This window comes from Mobula hypostoma, chromosome 16 (genome assembly GCF_963921235.1).
Source record: "Mobula hypostoma chromosome 16, sMobHyp1.1, whole genome shotgun sequence".
NCBI classification, from domain to species: domain Eukaryota; kingdom Metazoa; phylum Chordata; class Chondrichthyes; order Myliobatiformes; family Myliobatidae; genus Mobula; species Mobula hypostoma.
In genome coordinates, this window is record NC_086112.1 from 5,541,933 (window position 1) to 5,559,622 (window position 17,690).

General features: G+C 50.8%; 1 protein-coding gene across 1 annotated transcript in view; it reads left to right on the forward strand.

The window, feature by feature from the left end:
- The first annotated feature begins 1,211 nt into the window (after window positions 1-1,211).
- LOC134357617 (uncharacterized) overlaps window positions 1,212-17,690 on the forward strand; it is a 48,005-nt gene continuing 31,526 nt past the window's right edge. Inside the window, exon 1 of the mRNA XM_063069241.1 lies at window positions 1,212-1,518. Within this exon, the coding sequence (XP_062925311.1) occupies window positions 1,272-1,518 (247 nt within the window). The 5' untranslated portion in view covers window positions 1,212-1,271. The remainder of the gene's footprint in view (window positions 1,519-17,690) is intronic.

The following is a 17,690-nucleotide window of genomic DNA, read 5'->3' on the forward strand; positions in this document are numbered from 1 at the left end:
GTCACCTTTTCAAACCATTAATTCGGCCTCTTACCTCTTCTTCTCAGCTGCCTGTCACCTGCCCCTGGGTCTGCTCCTCCTTCCCCTTCTCCCACGCTCCATACTCCTCCCCATCAGATTCCTTCCTCTCCAGCGGTCTCCCCTTTCTCACCCACCTGGCTTCACCTATCGCCTTCTAGCCACGTACCTTATGGGATCTTCTTCCTCTCCAGGTCAGGTTTAAATTGAACAGGTAGGGATGCCAAGTTGTTTATCAAATGTATGTTTTCCCTTGTTTAAGGTCACCTGTGACACCCACCCATAATCTGGATCAGCTGGAAAAATTAGTGAAAGGGACAGGGGGATGAAGTAAGAAGCTGGGAGACGTAGGTGGGAAAGGCAAAGGACTGGAGAAGAAGGCATCTGATAGGAGAGAGGAGTGGACCATAGGAGAAAGGTGGAGAGGCACCAGGGGAGGTGCTGGCAGGTGAGGAGAAGAGGTAAGAGACCAGAGTGAGGATTAGAAGAGGGAAGGGGGAGGGAGAAAAAAAGCGGGAGGAGAAACCAATGTTCATGCGGAGTCAAGGAATATGGGGAGAAGGCAGGAACATGGTACTGATTGTGGATGATCAGCCATGATCACAGTGAATGGCGGTGCTGGCTCGAAGGGCCGAATAGCCTACCCCTGCACCTATTGTCTATTGTCTATTGCCATCGGGTTGGAGGCTACCCATTCGGAATATGAGGTAGTGCTTCTCCAGCCTGAGGGTGGCCTCATCGTGGCAGAAGATGAGGCCATGGACCGGCGGGTCGGAATGCGAAAGGGGATTGGGTCACCGGGAAATTAACACTTTTTGCGGATGAAGGTAAATTGCTCGACTAAAATTACGTGGAGTCTCGCCAATGTAGAGAGATCTGCACCAGGAGAACGAGATACAGTAGACGTCAGCAAGAGATTCGCAGGTGAAGTTTTGCCTCGCTCGCAGGTGAGGGAGGAACTACAGCCCTTTCTCCACCTGCAGAGGTAAGTGCCAGGAGGGAGATTAGTGGGAAGGGGCAAACGCACCCTATTTTGCGCAATTTGCGCACAGTTTAGAAATTGATAATCCTCTGTAAAACTCCGGTTCCTCGGGACCGAACCGGATCGAAGTACAAACAATTCTCCTGTCAGTTTACCAAGAATCCTTCAGCGGGGTGGAGTCTATTCCTGGCTCCCAACCCAGAGTCAGACATCATCCCGAATCGGTGTTCGGCTGCTCGGAAGGTCCCAGCACGGTCCCCGCACCGCAGCCATGGGCAAAGTGAAGACCTTCGCGATCCTCTACAACCGCCCCACCTACTCTTGCGGGGAGCTGGTCTCCGGACGGATTGTGGTGGAACTTACGGAGCAGATCGAGGTTAAACTTCTGAAAATCCACGCCAAGGGCCATGCCTTCGTTCGCTGGACCGAAGGACACGCTGGTTCGACCTCCAACCACACGCGGGTTTATACTCAGGAGCGTCGATTCTTCAAACACGACTACCTTCTCACTGGAACGGGTAAGAGTGTCGAGACAGTGCAGGCGATCTGACAGAACAGCTTCGATCAACCCAATGTGCAACTCACCCACTGCACTAATGACTTCCACTGGGGAGAGCACAGATCGTCCAAAACACAGCTTTTAAAACCCGCGCATAAATCAGCTCTTTGAACCTGCATTTAGTAGAGGGAGTCTGTGTACCCCAGTGAAATACAGAGCCAACCTGTCCCCACCGGTACTGTACCCCAGTGTCACACAGTGACAGGCCCGTCCCCAGCGGTACTGTACCCCGGTGTCACACAGTGACAGACCCGTCCCCAGCGGTACTGTACCCCGGTGTCACACAGTGACAGACCCGTCCCCAGCGGTACTGTACCCCAGTGTTACACAGTGACAGACCCGTCCCCACCGGTACCGTACCCCGGTGTCACACAGTGACAGACCCGTCCCCAGCGGTACTGTACCCCAGTGTTACACAGTGACAGACCCGTCCCCACCGGTACTGTACCCCAGTGAAATACAGAGTCAACCTGTCCCCACCGGTACTGTACCCCAGTGTTACACAGTGACAGACCTGTCCCCACCGGTACTATACCCCAGTGTTACACAGTGACAGACCTGTTCCCACCGGTACTATACCCCAGTGTTACACAGTGACAGACCCGTCCCCACCGGTACTGTACCCCAGTGTTATACAGTGACAGACCTGTCCCCACCGGTACTGTACCACTGTGTTACACTGTGATAGACCCGTCCCCACCGGCACTGTACCCCGGTGTCACACAGTGACAGACCCGTCCCCACCGGTACTGTACCCCGGTGTCACACAGTGACAGGCCCGTCCCCACCGGTACTGTACCCCAGTGTCACACAGTGACAGGCCCGTCCCCAGCGGTACTGTACCCCGGTGTCACACAGTGACAGACCCGTCCCCAGCGGTACTGTACCCCAGTGTTACACAGTGACAGACCCGTCCCCACCGGTACTGTACCCCAGTGAAATACAGAGTCAACCTGTCCCCACCGGTACTATACCTCAGTGTTACACAGTGACAGGCCCGTCTCCACCGGTACTGTACCCCGGTGTCACACAGTGACAGACCAGTTCCCCACCGGTACTGTACCCCAGTGTTACACAGTGACAGACCCGTCCCCACCGGTACTGTACCGCAGTGAAATACAGAGTCAACCTGTCCCCACCGGTACTGTACCCCAGTGTTACACAGTGACAGACCTGTCCCCACAGGTACTATACCCCAGTGTTACACAGTGACAGACCTGTTCCCACCGGTACTATACCCCAGTGTTACACAGTGACAGACCTGTCCCCACCGGTACTGTACCCCAGTGTTATACAGTGACAGACCTGTCCCCACCGGTACTGTACCACTGTGTTACACTGTGACAGACCCGTCCCCACCGGCACTGTACCCCGGTGTCACACAGTGACAGACCCGTCCCCACCGGTACTGTACCCCGGTGTCACACAGTGACAAGCCCGTCCCCAATTGTACCCCGGTGTCACACAGTGACAGACCCGTCCCCACCGGTACTGTACCCCAGTGTTACATAGTGACAGACCCGTCCCCACCGGTACTGTACCCCAGTGAAATACAGAATCAACCTGTCCCCACCCGTACTATACCCCAGTGTTACACAGTGACAGACCTGCCCCCACCGGTACTGTACCCCAGTGTTATACAGTGACAGACCTGTCCCCACTGGTACTGCACCACTGTGTTACACAGTGACAGACCCGTCCCCACCGGTACTGTACCCCAGTGTTACATAGTGACAGACCCGTCCCCACCGGTACTGTACCCCAGTGAAATACAGAATCAACCTGTCCCCACCCGTACTATACCCCAGTGTTACACAGTGACAGACCTGCCCCCACCGGTACTGTACCCCAGTGTTATACAGTGACAGACCTGTCCCCACTGGTACTGCATCACTGTGTTACACAGTGACAGACCCGTCCCCACCGGTACTGTACCCCAGTGAAATACAGAATCAACCTGTCCCCACCGGTACTGTACCCCAGTGTTACACGGTGACAGACCCGTCCCCAACGGTACTGTACCCCAGTGTTACACAGTGACAGACCCATCCCCACCGGTACTCTACCCAGGGCCAGACTTTAGGCAGGACTAGACTGGGCTGCAGCCCAGGGGCCCGAGCTGTAGAGGGGTCTCAAAATAGGTAGCTATCATCATGGCGGACAAAAAAATACGAGAGTGGAGCACAGAAAAGATAAAAGAAACAAGAAAAAGAGGACCGTGAGAAAGAAGCGTTAAAAATATATTGAAATTGACTGAATTTTTAAAACCTGTTCTCGATGATGCAGCAGTACCATCGCTCTTGTCACAGTCTGAGACCGGCGGACAAACGGAGACTTGTTCAACAGCTAGCGCTAGCACCAGCGTTAGCACAGGACCACAGTCCTTGCCACTGTCAGCAGCTAACGGTAAGAGGCAGAGAGCATGACTTTGGAATTCCCGACCACAGAGGCCTCCGAACAACGAGGTCGGGTCGCCATTAATGTTAACGTTACCGCTACTGAGGATCTTACAGCACTGATCCTGCTCGCTGGGGAAAGGAAACGTTGGATGATTCAGTCCGAGCATACTGGGCTAAGAAAGGGCCGGAGTCCTGCCGGAATAACGATGTGGATATCAAAGCTTCGGAGCGAGTATACAAACAGCAGAGACTTTTTTTTTCCAAATTTCACTTCAAACGCAAGTTCGTAAACGGCGAGTACATCTCAAGGCAATGGATCTTATATTCCCCTTTCACCGGCTGTGTGTTATGTTTTGCATGCCGCATCTTCAGTGACGGTAACTGTTCAGTCCATCTTCGAAACTGGCTTTAGCGACTGGAAGCGTGCCGCTGAGCGCACAGGAGAGTATGAAAATAGCGAACACCACAGGAAAACGATTCTGACCTACGTTACACGAGCATCTAACAGCAGAAGAATAGATACAGAACTGTAAAAACAGTTCGAGTCAGAGTGTGTCTACTGGACCGACGTATTGAGTAGAGTGGTGGCGGTTGTGAAGTTTTTGGTCGCGAGGGGACTGGCTATCCGAAGATCCAGTGACATATTCGGCAGGCCTGATAACGGCAACCACATGATGGGCATTCTATAGGTAATAAGTGAGTTTGACCCGTTTTTGAAGGCGCACATACAGAAATTTGGTAATGCAGGATCAGGCACCCCTTCATATCTTTCACCTAAAACATGTGAGGAGTTCATTGAGCTCATGAGCGATCGAGTTCTGTCAGAGATCGTAGAGTGAAGTCAAAATGGCCAAATACTTTTCTATTAGCATCGATTCAAGCACAGATGTTGCACACGTAGATCAGCTCACACTCATTTTATGTTATGTGTCAACTGATGGAAACATTCAGGAGCGATTCTTACCATTTCTACCTATTGAGAGCCACTTTATGTGAGTCTCTGCTCTAAGTTTTAGGAGAGATGAATATTGACATAAGCAACTGCAGGGGGCAGTGCTGTGACAATGCTGCAAATATGTCCGGTGCATACAAAGACTTAATCCCGTATCAAGGAAATCAATCCTCTTGCTGAGTGGGTTCCATCTGCGGCACACACATTGAATCTTGTTGGAATCAACAGTGCCAACTGTTGTGTTGAAACAGCTGATTTTTTTCAGCTTCGTGCTGAATATGTTCAACTTCTGCTCCAAGTCAACTTCTAGGTGGAAGGTGGTGACCGCAGGACTTCAGCCTAATGCGAACAAGCGCATTGAAACTCTGAAGTCTCTCTCCAATACTAGATGGGCTGCACATGCAGAAGCCACACAGGCATTGTGCGGAAATTATGCCAATATTCAAGATTCGTTAAAGAGCATTGCAGAGGACATTAATTGGAATGTGGCAACTAGAAATGAAGCAAGGTCACTACAAAAAATGGACAAGCTTGAGCTTTTCTGAGCAAATTGTGGCATTGCATTCTTCAGTGCTTTGAAAGTGCAAATGCTGCATTTCAAGCTGAAAATCTAGACCTGTGTAATGCTGTGGATTTAGTGAGATCACTACGGGGATACATAGCAAGCTTGCGTAATCAATTTGATACTTTTGAGACCTAAGATAAAACTATGTCTCCAACAGTCTCACAAGTGTACAAAGAAGACACCCAACGACAAAGAAAAGAAAACGTAAAGCCTTTCTGGGTGAATCCACAACACCTGATGTTGGCTTGTCAGCTAGAGAAAAATTCCCAGCTACTGTTTTTGTTTGGTCGTGATGGATAGATTACTTGCAGAAATTGATCACAGATTTGCATCATATAATGACCTTAACAACACATTTGGCATCCTAAACAATATCCCTTCTCTCCGTACAGGATCTGCTCAAGGGAGCATCTGATCTCCAAAGCAGATATTCAGCTGACCTGGAGTTAGACTTTATGGAGGAGATTGTCCATTTCAGGGAATTTGTAAGTGGTAAAGATATTTCATCTGCAACACAGCTTTTATGTTTCCTCAGAGGAAAAAAAACTTGCAGGTCATCTTCCCAAATGTAAGCATTGCTTTCAGACTTTACCTGACTCTCCCTGTCACTAATGCAAGTGGTGAGCGATCTTTCTGCAAGCTCAAGCTAGTGAAGAATAGGCTCAGATCCACGATGGGACAGGACAGGCTGAATCATCTTACTGTGAAGTCACTTGAAAGTGATCCTGTTCGGAAACTGGATTTTAGTGATCTGATCAAGGACCTTGCTACGAAGAAATCCAGAAGAACTAGGCTTTAATTTTGATAAACAGGCATCTGACTTTGTAAATATCTAGGCTTGTGTGTCAGTGCTGTTCCTGTTTTTGCGGCAATAGGCTAATAGTTGACTGTTTACAAACCTAGTAAGTAATAAGTGGTCTTTACTCTGCAAGCCACACAGTACAGCAATAGGTTAGTATGTGCTAGATCTCATTTTTCAAAAAGATTGTTGGAGTATTGTCAAGTTGCCTAGTTTGCCATTGACTATCTTTCTTGGCCTTTTTGTCTCTCATGTCCATTTTACTTTCTCAGAGCACACGATAGAGGAAAAATACCGAGATAGAAATGCTTTGGCATTGTTTGAGAAATAAGGCCTATGGTATGTGCAGAAATAGCTAAATAAAGATTTAAGATTGGGTACATCATACTTCGTCTCCATCACAACTAAGCCAACTAAGCCTAGGACAATTTTTGAGTGCTTTAGATGCTATCCTTCAAACTAAGAATCTGCATTACTTTCTGTCCTCCCTCTTAAGGCCTGTAAGTTTATAGCCTACGTATTGTACTAAACCAATGTCTTGGTCCACAGCGTTGATATTTCGAACAGTACAACCTTTGCTCTTGTTCTTGCCTTTTTTTCCTTAGCACAACAGCATTTTACGGTGTCGGCAGGGGCCCTGGCCCCACTAAATCCAGCCCTGACTGTACCCCAGTGTTGCACAGTGACAGACCCGTCCCCACCGGTACTGTACCCCAGTGTTATACACTGACAGACCCCTCCCCACCAATACTGTACCCCAGTGTTACACAGTGACAGACCCATCCCCACCGGTACTGTACCCCAGTGTTACACGGTGACAGACCCGTCCCCACCGGTACTGTACCCTGATGTTATACAGTGACAGACTCATCCCCACCGGTACTGTACCCCTATGTTACACAGTGACAGACCCGTCCCCACCGGTACTGTACCCCGGTGTCACACAGTGACAGGCCCATCCCTACCGGTCCTGTACCCCGGTGTTACACAGTGACAGACCGGTCCCCACCGGTACCGTAACCCAGTGTTACACAGTGACAGACCCGTCCCCACCGGTACTGTTCCCCAGTGAAATACAGAGTCATCCTGTCCCCATCGGTACTGTACCCCAGTGTTACACAGTGACAGACCCGTCCCCACCGGTACTGAATCCCGGGGTTACACAGTGACAGACCCGTCTCCACCGGTACTGTACCCCGGTGTGACACAGTGACAGACCCGTCCCCACTGGTACTGTACCCCGGTGTTACACAGTGACAGACCCGTCCCCACCGGTACTGTACCCCAGTGTTACACAGTGACAGACCCATCCCCACCGGTACTGTACCCCAGTGTTACACAGTGACAGACCCATCCCCACCAGTACTGTAGCCCAGTGAAATACAGAGTCATCCTGTCCCCACCGGTACTGTACCCCAGTGTTACACAGTGACAGACCCGTCCCCACCGGTACTGAATCCCGGTGTTACACAGTGACAGACCCGTCTCCACCGGTACTGTACCCCGGTGTGACACAGTGACAGACCCGTCCCCACTGGTACTGTACCCCGGTGTTACACAGTGACAGACCCGTCCCCACCGGTACTGTACCCCGGTGTGACACAGTGACAGACCCGTCCCCACTGGTACTGTACCCCGGTGTTACACAGTGACAGACCCGTCCCCACTGGTACTGTACCCCGGTGTTACACAGTGACAGACCCGTCCCCACTGGTACTGTACTCCAGTGTTACACAGTGACAGACCTGTCCCCAGCGGTACTGTACCCCAGTGTTACACAGTGACAGACCCGTCCCCACCGGTACTGTACCCCAGTGAAATACAGAGTCAACCTGTCCCCACCGGTACTATACCTCAGTGTTACACAGTGACAGGCCCGTCTCCACCGGTACTGTACCCCGGTGTCACACAGTGACAGACCAGTTCCCCACCGGTACTGTACCCCAGTGTTACACAGTGACAGACCCGTCCCCACCGGTACTGTACCGCAGTGAAATACAGAGTCAACCTGTCCCCACCGGTACTGTACCCCAGTGTTACACAGTGACAGACCTGTCCCCACAGGTACTATACCCCAGTGTTACACAGTGACAGACCTGTTCCCACCGGTACTATACCCCAGTGTTACACAGTGACAGACCTGTCCCCACCGGTACTGTACCCCAGTGTTATACAGTGACAGACCTGTCCCCACCGGTACTGTACCACTGTGTTACACTGTGACAGACCCGTCCCCACCGGTACTGTACCCCAGTGAAATACAGAGTCAACCTGTCCCCACCGGTACTGTACCCCAGTGTTACACAGTGACAGACCTGTCCCCACCGGTACTATACCCCAGTGTTACACAGTGACAGACCTGTTCCCACCGGTACTATACCCCAGTGTTACACAGTGACAGACCCGTCCCCACCGGTACTGTACCCCAGTGTTATACAGTGACAGACCTGTCCCCACCGGTACTGTACCACTGTGTTACACTGTGATAGACCCGTCCCCACCGGCACTGTACCCCGGTGTCACACAGTGACAGACCCGTCCCCACCGGTACTGAATCCCGGTGTTACACAGTGACAGACCCGTCTCCACCGGTACTGTACCCCGGTGTGACACAGTGACAGACCCGTCCCCACTGGTACTGTACCCCGGTGTTACACAGTGACAGACCCGTCCCCACCGGTACTGTACCCCGGTGTGACACAGTGACAGACCCGTCCCCACTGGTACTGTACCCCGGTGTTACACAGTGACAGACCCGTCCCCACTGGTACTGTACCCCGGTGTTACACAGTGACAGACCCGTCCCCACTGGTACTGTACTCCAGTGTTACACAGTGACAGACCTGTCCCCACCTGTACTGTACCCCAGTGTTACACAGTGACAGACCTGTCCCCACCGGTACTGTTCCCCGGTGTTATACACTGACAGACCCATCCCCACCGGTACTGTACCCCAGTGTCACACAGTGACAGACCCGTCCCCAGCGGTACTGTACCCCAGTGTTACACAGTGACAGACCCGTCCCCACCGGTACCGTACCCCGGTGTCACACAGTGACAGACCCGTCCCCAGCGGTACTGTACCCCAGTGTTACACAGTGACAGACCCGTCCCCACCGGTACTGTACCCCAGTGAAATACAGAGTCAACCTGTCCCCACCGGTACTGTACCCCAGTGTTACACAGTGACAGACCTGTCCCCACCGGTACTATACCCCAGTGTTACACAGTGACAGACCTGTTCCCACCGGTACTATACCCCAGTGTTACACAGTGACAGACCCGTCCCCACCGGTACTGTACCCCAGTGTTATACAGTGACAGACCTGTCCCCACCGGTACTGTACCACTGTGTTACACTGTGATAGACCCGTCCCCACCGGCACTGTACCCCGGTGTCACACAGTGACAGACCCGTCCCCACCGGTACTGTACCCCGGTGTCACACAGTGACAGGCCCGTCCCCACCGGTACTGTACCCCAGTGTCACACAGTGACAGGCCCGTCCCCAGCGGTACTGTACCCCGGTGTCACACAGTGACAGACCCGTCCCCAGCGGTACTGTACCCCAGTGTTACACAGTGACAGACCCGTCCCCACCGGTACTGTACCCCAGTGAAATACAGAGTCAACCTGTCCCCACCGGTACTATACCTCAGTGTTACACAGTGACAGGCCCGTCTCCACCGGTACTGTACCCCGGTGTCACACAGTGACAGACCAGTTCCCCACCGGTACTGTACCCCAGTGTTACACAGTGACAGACCCGTCCCCACCGGTACTGTACCGCAGTGAAATACAGAGTCAACCTGTCCCCACCGGTACTGTACCCCAGTGTTACACAGTGACAGACCTGTCCCCACAGGTACTATACCCCAGTGTTACACAGTGACAGACCTGTTCCCACCGGTACTATACCCCAGTGTTACACAGTGACAGACCTGTCCCCACCGGTACTGTACCCCAGTGTTATACAGTGACAGACCTGTCCCCACCGGTACTGTACCACTGTGTTACACTGTGACAGACCCGTCCCCACCGGCACTGTACCCCGGTGTCACACAGTGACAGACCCGTCCCCACCGGTACTGTACCCCGGTGTCACACAGTGACAAGCCCGTCCCCACCGGTATTGTACCCCGGTGTCACACAGTGACAGACCCGTCCCCACCGGTACTGTACCCCAGTGTTACATAGTGACAGACCCGTCCCCACCGGTACTGTACCCCAGTGAAATACAGAATCAACCTGTCCCCACCCGTACTATACCCCAGTGTTACACAGTGACAGACCTGCCCCCACCGGTACTGTACCCCAGTGTTATACAGTGACAGACCTGTCCCCACTGGTACTGCACCACTGTGTTACACAGTGACAGACCCGTCCCCACCGGTACTGTACCCCAGTGAAATACAGAATCAACCTGTCCCCACCGGTACTGTACCCCAGTGTTACACGGTGACAGACCCGTCCCCAACGGTACTGTACCCCAGTGTTACACAGTGACAGACCCATCCCCACCGGTACTCTACCCAGGGCCGGACTTTAGGCAGGACTAGACTGGGCTGCAGCCCAGGGGCCCGAGCTGTAGAGGGGTCTCAAAATAGGTAGCTATCATCATGGCGGACAAAAAAATACGAGAGTGGAGCACAGAAAAGATAAAAGAAACAAGAAAAAGAGGACCGTGAGAAAGAAGCGTTAAAAATATATTGAAATTGACTGAATTTTTAAAACCTGTTCTCGATGATGCAGCAGTACCATCGCTCTTGTCACAGTCTGAGACCGGCGGACAAACGGAGACTTGTTCAACAGCTAGCGCTAGCACCAGCGTTAGCACAGGACCACAGTCCTTGCCACTGTCAGCAGCTAACGGTAAGAGGCAGAGAGCATGACTTTGGAATTCCCGACCACAGAGGCCTCCGAACAACGAGGTCGGGTCGCCATTAATGTTAACGTTACCGCTACTGAGGATCTTACAGCACTGATCCTGCTCGCTGGGGAAAGGAAACGTTGGATGATTCAGTCCGAGCATACTGGGCTAAGAAAGGGCCGGAGTCCTGCCGGAATAACGATGTGGATATCAAAGCTTCGGAGCGAGTATACAAACAGCAGAGACTTTTTTTTTCCAAATTTCACTTCAAACGCAAGTTCGTAAACGGCGAGTACATCTCAAGGCAATGGATCTTATATTCCCCTTTCACCGGCTGTGTGTTATGTTTTGCATGCCGCATCTTCAGTGACGGTAACTGTTCAGTCCATCTTCGAAACTGGCTTTAGCGACTGGAAGCGTGCCGCTGAGCGCACAGGAGAGTATGAAAATAGCGAACACCACAGGAAAACGATTCTGACCTACGTTACACGAGCATCTAACAGCAGAAGAATAGATACAGAACTGTAAAAACAGTTCGAGTCAGAGTGTGTCTACTGGACCGACGTATTGAGTAGAGTGGTGGCGGTTGTGAAGTTTTTGGTCGCGAGGGGACTGGCTATCCGAAGATCCAGTGACATATTCGGCAGGCCTGATAACGGCAACCACATGATGGGCATTCTATAGGTAATAAGTGAGTTTGACCCGTTTTTGAAGGCGCACATACAGAAATTTGGTAATGCAGGATCAGGCACCCCTTCATATCTTTCACCTAAAACATGTGAGGAGTTCATTGAGCTCATGAGCGATCGAGTTCTGTCAGAGATCGTAGAGTGAAGTCAAAATGGCCAAATACTTTTCTATTAGCATCGATTCAAGCACAGATGTTGCACACGTAGATCAGCTCACACTCATTTTATGTTATGTGTCAACTGATGGAAACATTCAGGAGCGATTCTTACCATTTCTACCTATTGAGAGCCACTTTATGTGAGTCTCTGCTCTAAGTTTTAGGAGAGATGAATATTGACATAAGCAACTGCAGGGGGCAGTGCTGTGACAATGCTGCAAATATGTCCGGTGCATACAAAGACTTAATCCCGTATCAAGGAAATCAATCCTCTTGCTGAGTGGGTTCCATCTGCGGCACACACATTGAATCTTGTTGGAATCAACAGTGCCAACTGTTGTGTTGAAACAGCTGATTTTTTTCAGCTTCGTGCTGAATATGTTCAACTTCTGCTCCAAGTCAACTTCTAGGTGGAAGGTGGTGACCGCAGGACTTCAGCCTAATGCGAACAAGCGCATTGAAACTCTGAAGTCTCTCTCCAATACTAGATGGGCTGCACATGCAGAAGCCACACAGGCATTGTGCGGAAATTATGCCAATATTCAAGATTCGTTAAAGAGCATTGCAGAGGACATTAATTGGAATGTGGCAACTAGAAATGAAGCAAGGTCACTACAAAAAATGGACAAGCTTGAGCTTTTCTGAGCAAATTGTGGCATTGCATTCTTCAGTGCTTTGAAAGTGCAAATGCTGCATTTCAAGCTGAAAATCTAGACCTGTGTAATGCTGTGGATTTAGTGAGATCACTACGGGGATACATAGCAAGCTTGCGTAATCAATTTGATACTTTTGAGACCTAAGATAAAACTATGTCTCCAACAGTCTCACAAGTGTACAAAGAAGACACCCAACGACAAAGAAAAGAAAACGTAAAGCCTTTCTGGGTGAATCCACAACACCTGATGTTGGCTTGTCAGCTAGAGAAAAATTCCCAGCTACTGTTTTTGTTTGGTCGTGATGGATAGATTACTTGCAGAAATTGATCACAGATTTGCATCATATAATGACCTTAACAACACATTTGGCATCCTAAACAATATCCCTTCTCTCCGTACAGGATCTGCTCAAGGGAGCATCTGATCTCCAAAGCAGATATTCAGCTGACCTGGAGTTAGACTTTATGGAGGAGATTGTCCATTTCAGGGAATTTGTAAGTGGTAAAGATATTTCATCTGCAACACAGCTTTTATGTTTCCTCAGAGGAAAAAAAACTTGCAGGTCATCTTCCCAAATGTAAGCATTGCTTTCAGACTTTACCTGACTCTCCCTGTCACTAATGCAAGTGGTGAGCGATCTTTCTGCAAGCTCAAGCTAGTGAAGAATAGGCTCAGATCCACGATGGGACAGGACAGGCTGAATCATCTTACTGTGAAGTCACTTGAAAGTGATCCTGTTCGGAAACTGGATTTTAGTGATCTGATCAAGGACCTTGCTACGAAGAAATCCAGAAGAACTAGGCTTTAATTTTGATAAACAGGCATCTGACTTTGTAAATATCTAGGCTTGTGTGTCAGTGCTGTTCCTGTTTTTGCGGCAATAGGCTAATAGTTGACTGTTTACAAACCTAGTAAGTAATAAGTGGTCTTTACTCTGCAAGCCACACAGTACAGCAATAGGTTAGTATGTGCTAGATCTCATTTTTCAAAAAGATTGTTGGAGTATTGTCAAGTTGCCTAGTTTGCCATTGACTATCTTTCTTGGCCTTTTTGTCTCTCATGTCCATTTTACTTTCTCAGAGCACACGATAGAGGAAAAATACCGAGATAGAAATGCTTTGGCATTGTTTGAGAAATAAGGCCTATGGTATGTGCAGAAATAGCTAAATAAAGATTTAAGATTGGGTACATCATACTTCGTCTCCATCACAACTAAGCCAACTAAGCCTAGGACAATTTTTGAGTGCTTTAGATGCTATCCTTCAAACTAAGAATCTGCATTACTTTCTGTCCTCCCTCTTAAGGCCTGTAAGTTTATAGCCTACGTATTGTACTAAACCAATGTCTTGGTCCACAGCGTTGATATTTCGAACAGTACAACCTTTGCTCTTGTTCTTGCCTTTTTTTCCTTAGCACAACAGCATTTTACGGTGTCGGCAGGGGCCCTGGCCCCACTAAATCCAGCCCTGACTGTACCCCAGTGTTGCACAGTGACAGACCCGTCCCCACCGGTACTGTACCCCAGTGTTATACACTGACAGACCCCTCCCCACCAATACTGTACCCCAGTGTTACACAGTGACAGACCCATCCCCACCGGTACTGTACCCCAGTGTTACACGGTGACAGACCCGTCCCCACCGGTACTGTACCCTGATGTTATACAGTGACAGACTCATCCCCACCGGTACTGTACCCCTATGTTACACAGTGACAGACCCGTCCCCACCGGTACTGTACCCCGGTGTCACACAGTGACAGGCCCATCCCTACCGGTCCTGTACCCCGGTGTTACACAGTGACAGACCGGTCCCCACCGGTACCGTAACCCAGTGTTACACAGTGACAGACCCGTCCCCACCGGTACTGTTCCCCAGTGAAATACAGAGTCATCCTGTCCCCATCGGTACTGTACCCCAGTGTTACACAGTGACAGACCCGTCCCCACCGGTACTGAATCCCGGTGTTACACAGTGACAGACCCGTCTCCACCGGTACTGTACCCCGGTGTGACACAGTGACAGACCCGTCCCCACTGGTACTGTACCCCGGTGTTACACAGTGACAGACCCGTCCCCACCGGTACTGTACCCCAGTGTTACACAGTGACAGACCCATCCCCACCAGTACTGTAGCCCAGTGAAATACAGAGTCATCCTGTCCCCACCGGTACTGTACCCCAGTGTTACACAGTGACAGACCCGTCCCCACCGGTACTGTATCCCGGTGTTACACAGTGACAGACCCGTCTCCACCGGTACTGTACCCCGGTGTGACACAGTGACAGACCCGTCCCCACTGGTACTGTACCCCGGTGTTACACAGTGACAGACCCGTCCCCACCGGTACTGTACCCCGGTGTGACACAGTGACAGACCCGTCCCCACTGGTACTGTACCCCGGTGTTACACAGTGACAGACCCGTCCCCACTGGTACTGTACCCCGGTGTTACACAGTGACAGACCCGTCCCCACTGGTACTGTACTCCAGTGTTACACAGTGACAGACCTGTCCCCACCTGTACTGTACCCCAGTGTTACACAGTGACAGACCTGTCCCCACCGGTACTGTTCCCCGGTGTTATACACTGACAGACCCATCCCCACCGGTACTGTACCCCAGTGTTACACGGTGACAGACCCGTCCCCACCGGTACTGTACCCTGGTGTCACACAGTGACAGGCCCATCCCCACCGGTACCGTAACCCGGTGTTACACAGTGACAGACCCGTCCCCACCGGTACTGTACCCCAGTGAAATACAGAGTCATCCTGTCCCCACCTGTACTGTACCCCAGTGTTACACAGTGACAGACCTGTCCCCACCGGTACTGTTCCCCGGTGTTATACACTGACAGACCCATCCCCACCGGTACCGTACCCCAGTGTTACACAGTGACAGACCTGTCCCCACCTGTACTGTACCCCAGTGTTACACAGTGACAGACCTGTCACCACTGGTACTGTATCCCGGTGTTACACAGTGACAGACCCGTCCCCACCGGTACTGTTCCCCGGTGTTATACACTGACAGACCCATTCCCACTGGTGCTGTACCCCAGTGTTACACAGTGACAGACCCATCCCCACCGGTACTGTACCCTGGTGTTATACAGTGACAGACCCATCCCCACCGGTACTGTACCCTGATGTTATACAGTGACAGACCCATCCCCACCAGTACTGTACCCTGGTGTTATACAGTGACAGACCCATCCCCACTGGTCCTGTACCCTGGTGTTATACAGTGACAGACCCATCCCCACCGGTACTGTACCCTGATGTTATACAGTGACAGACCCATCCCCACCGGTACTGTACCCTGATGTTATACAGTGACAGACTCATCCCCACCGGTACTGTACCCCGGTGGTACACAGTGACAGACCTGTCCCCACCGGTACTGTACCCCAGTGAAATACAGAGTCATCCTGTCCCCACCGGTACTATACCCCAGTGTTACACAGTGACAGACCTGTCCCCACCTGTACTGTACCCCAGTGTTACACAGTGACAGACCCATCCCCTCCGGTACCGTACCCCAGTATTACATGGTGACAGACCCATCCCCACGTGTACTCCACCCTAGTGTTATACAGTGCAGACCTGTCGCCAGCAGTACCTACCCTAACCCAAACCCAACTCCCCAATTTACCCCTAGCCTAATCCTAATCAGAGGACAATTTACAATCAGCTGTTAACCTACTAACCAGTACATCTTTGGAACGTGGGAGGAAACCAGAGCACCCGGAGGAAACCCACACATACACGGGGAGGACGTACAAACTCCTGTCAAAGGATGCAGGGGTTAAACCCTGAACTGCAATGCACCAAACTGTGATACGATCATGCTAGTCACATATAACGCAACCAATACTTCGCAGTGTTACTATTTAAAGGCAGATGTGTACCCACCAGTACCGAATGGTTTCTGTTCCTGTATGCACTTGGACCCAGTTGACTACGGACACTGTAACCCAGTGAAACACACTGCAAAGTCTACTTGCCAGTCTGCTCCCTCAGAGATGCAGACCCAGAATCAGCTTTAATATCTCGGGCATAATTCATGAAATTTATTGTTTTGCGGCAGCAGTACATTGCAATACACAATAATAATAAAACTGTTACAGTAAGAAATATACATTAAAAATTAAATTAGTGCAAAAGGAAAGCAAAAAAATAATCAGGTAGTTTTCATGGGTTCACTATCCATTGAGAAATCTGATGTCAGGGAGAAGAAGCTCTTCCTGAATTGCTGAGTGTGTGTCTTCAGGCTTCTGTACCTCCTCCCTGACGTAGCAATGAGAAGAGGGCATGTCCTGGGTGATGGGGGTCCTTAATGATGGATGCCACCTTTCTGAGGCACCACGTTTTGAAGATGTCCTTCATGTTGGTGAGTCAAATGTCAGTGAAGGAGTTGACGGAGTTTGCAACATTCTGCAGCTTTTTCCAATCCTGTGCAATGGGCCCTCTGTACCAGATGTTGATACAGCCAGTTGGGGGTTGCTGCTCTATGGTACATCTGTAGGAATTTGTGGGAGTCATTGGTGACATCCCAAATCTCAGTACCAAGTGCAGTGACAGAACAGAGCTCACTAGTAGTGTGTCCCAGAGTTATACAGTGACAGACCTGTGCCAACCAGCACAGGAGCCTCAGGTTACGTGGTGTCAGAGAGCAGGTAAGATTCTGCATGTGTCTGTCGTTGAAGTTGTGTTTATTGTGTGGACAGATAGAATAGATCTCTACAGGGAGGCTCAACTTACTGTGTGTGGTAAGGTGGTTGTCTGGCATGTCCGAAGAAGATGGAACCTGTGTGGGAGAGTTTTAAGTGGAAAAGACATTTCACTGGGGTAGTTCCACTTCTCAGCCTCAGGGGTCTGAGTCCAGTGGTACAAGAAAGTGTCACATCCGGGGTCTTCCATGGTTCCAGTGCGTCTTCTGTGCCTCGTCGTGCCCTTTGCTCTTTTCAAGGCCACGGGACCTGAATTCACATGCTAGAACAGGCATGTCCCTATCTCACTGGGCTCTGAGGCCACTGGCTA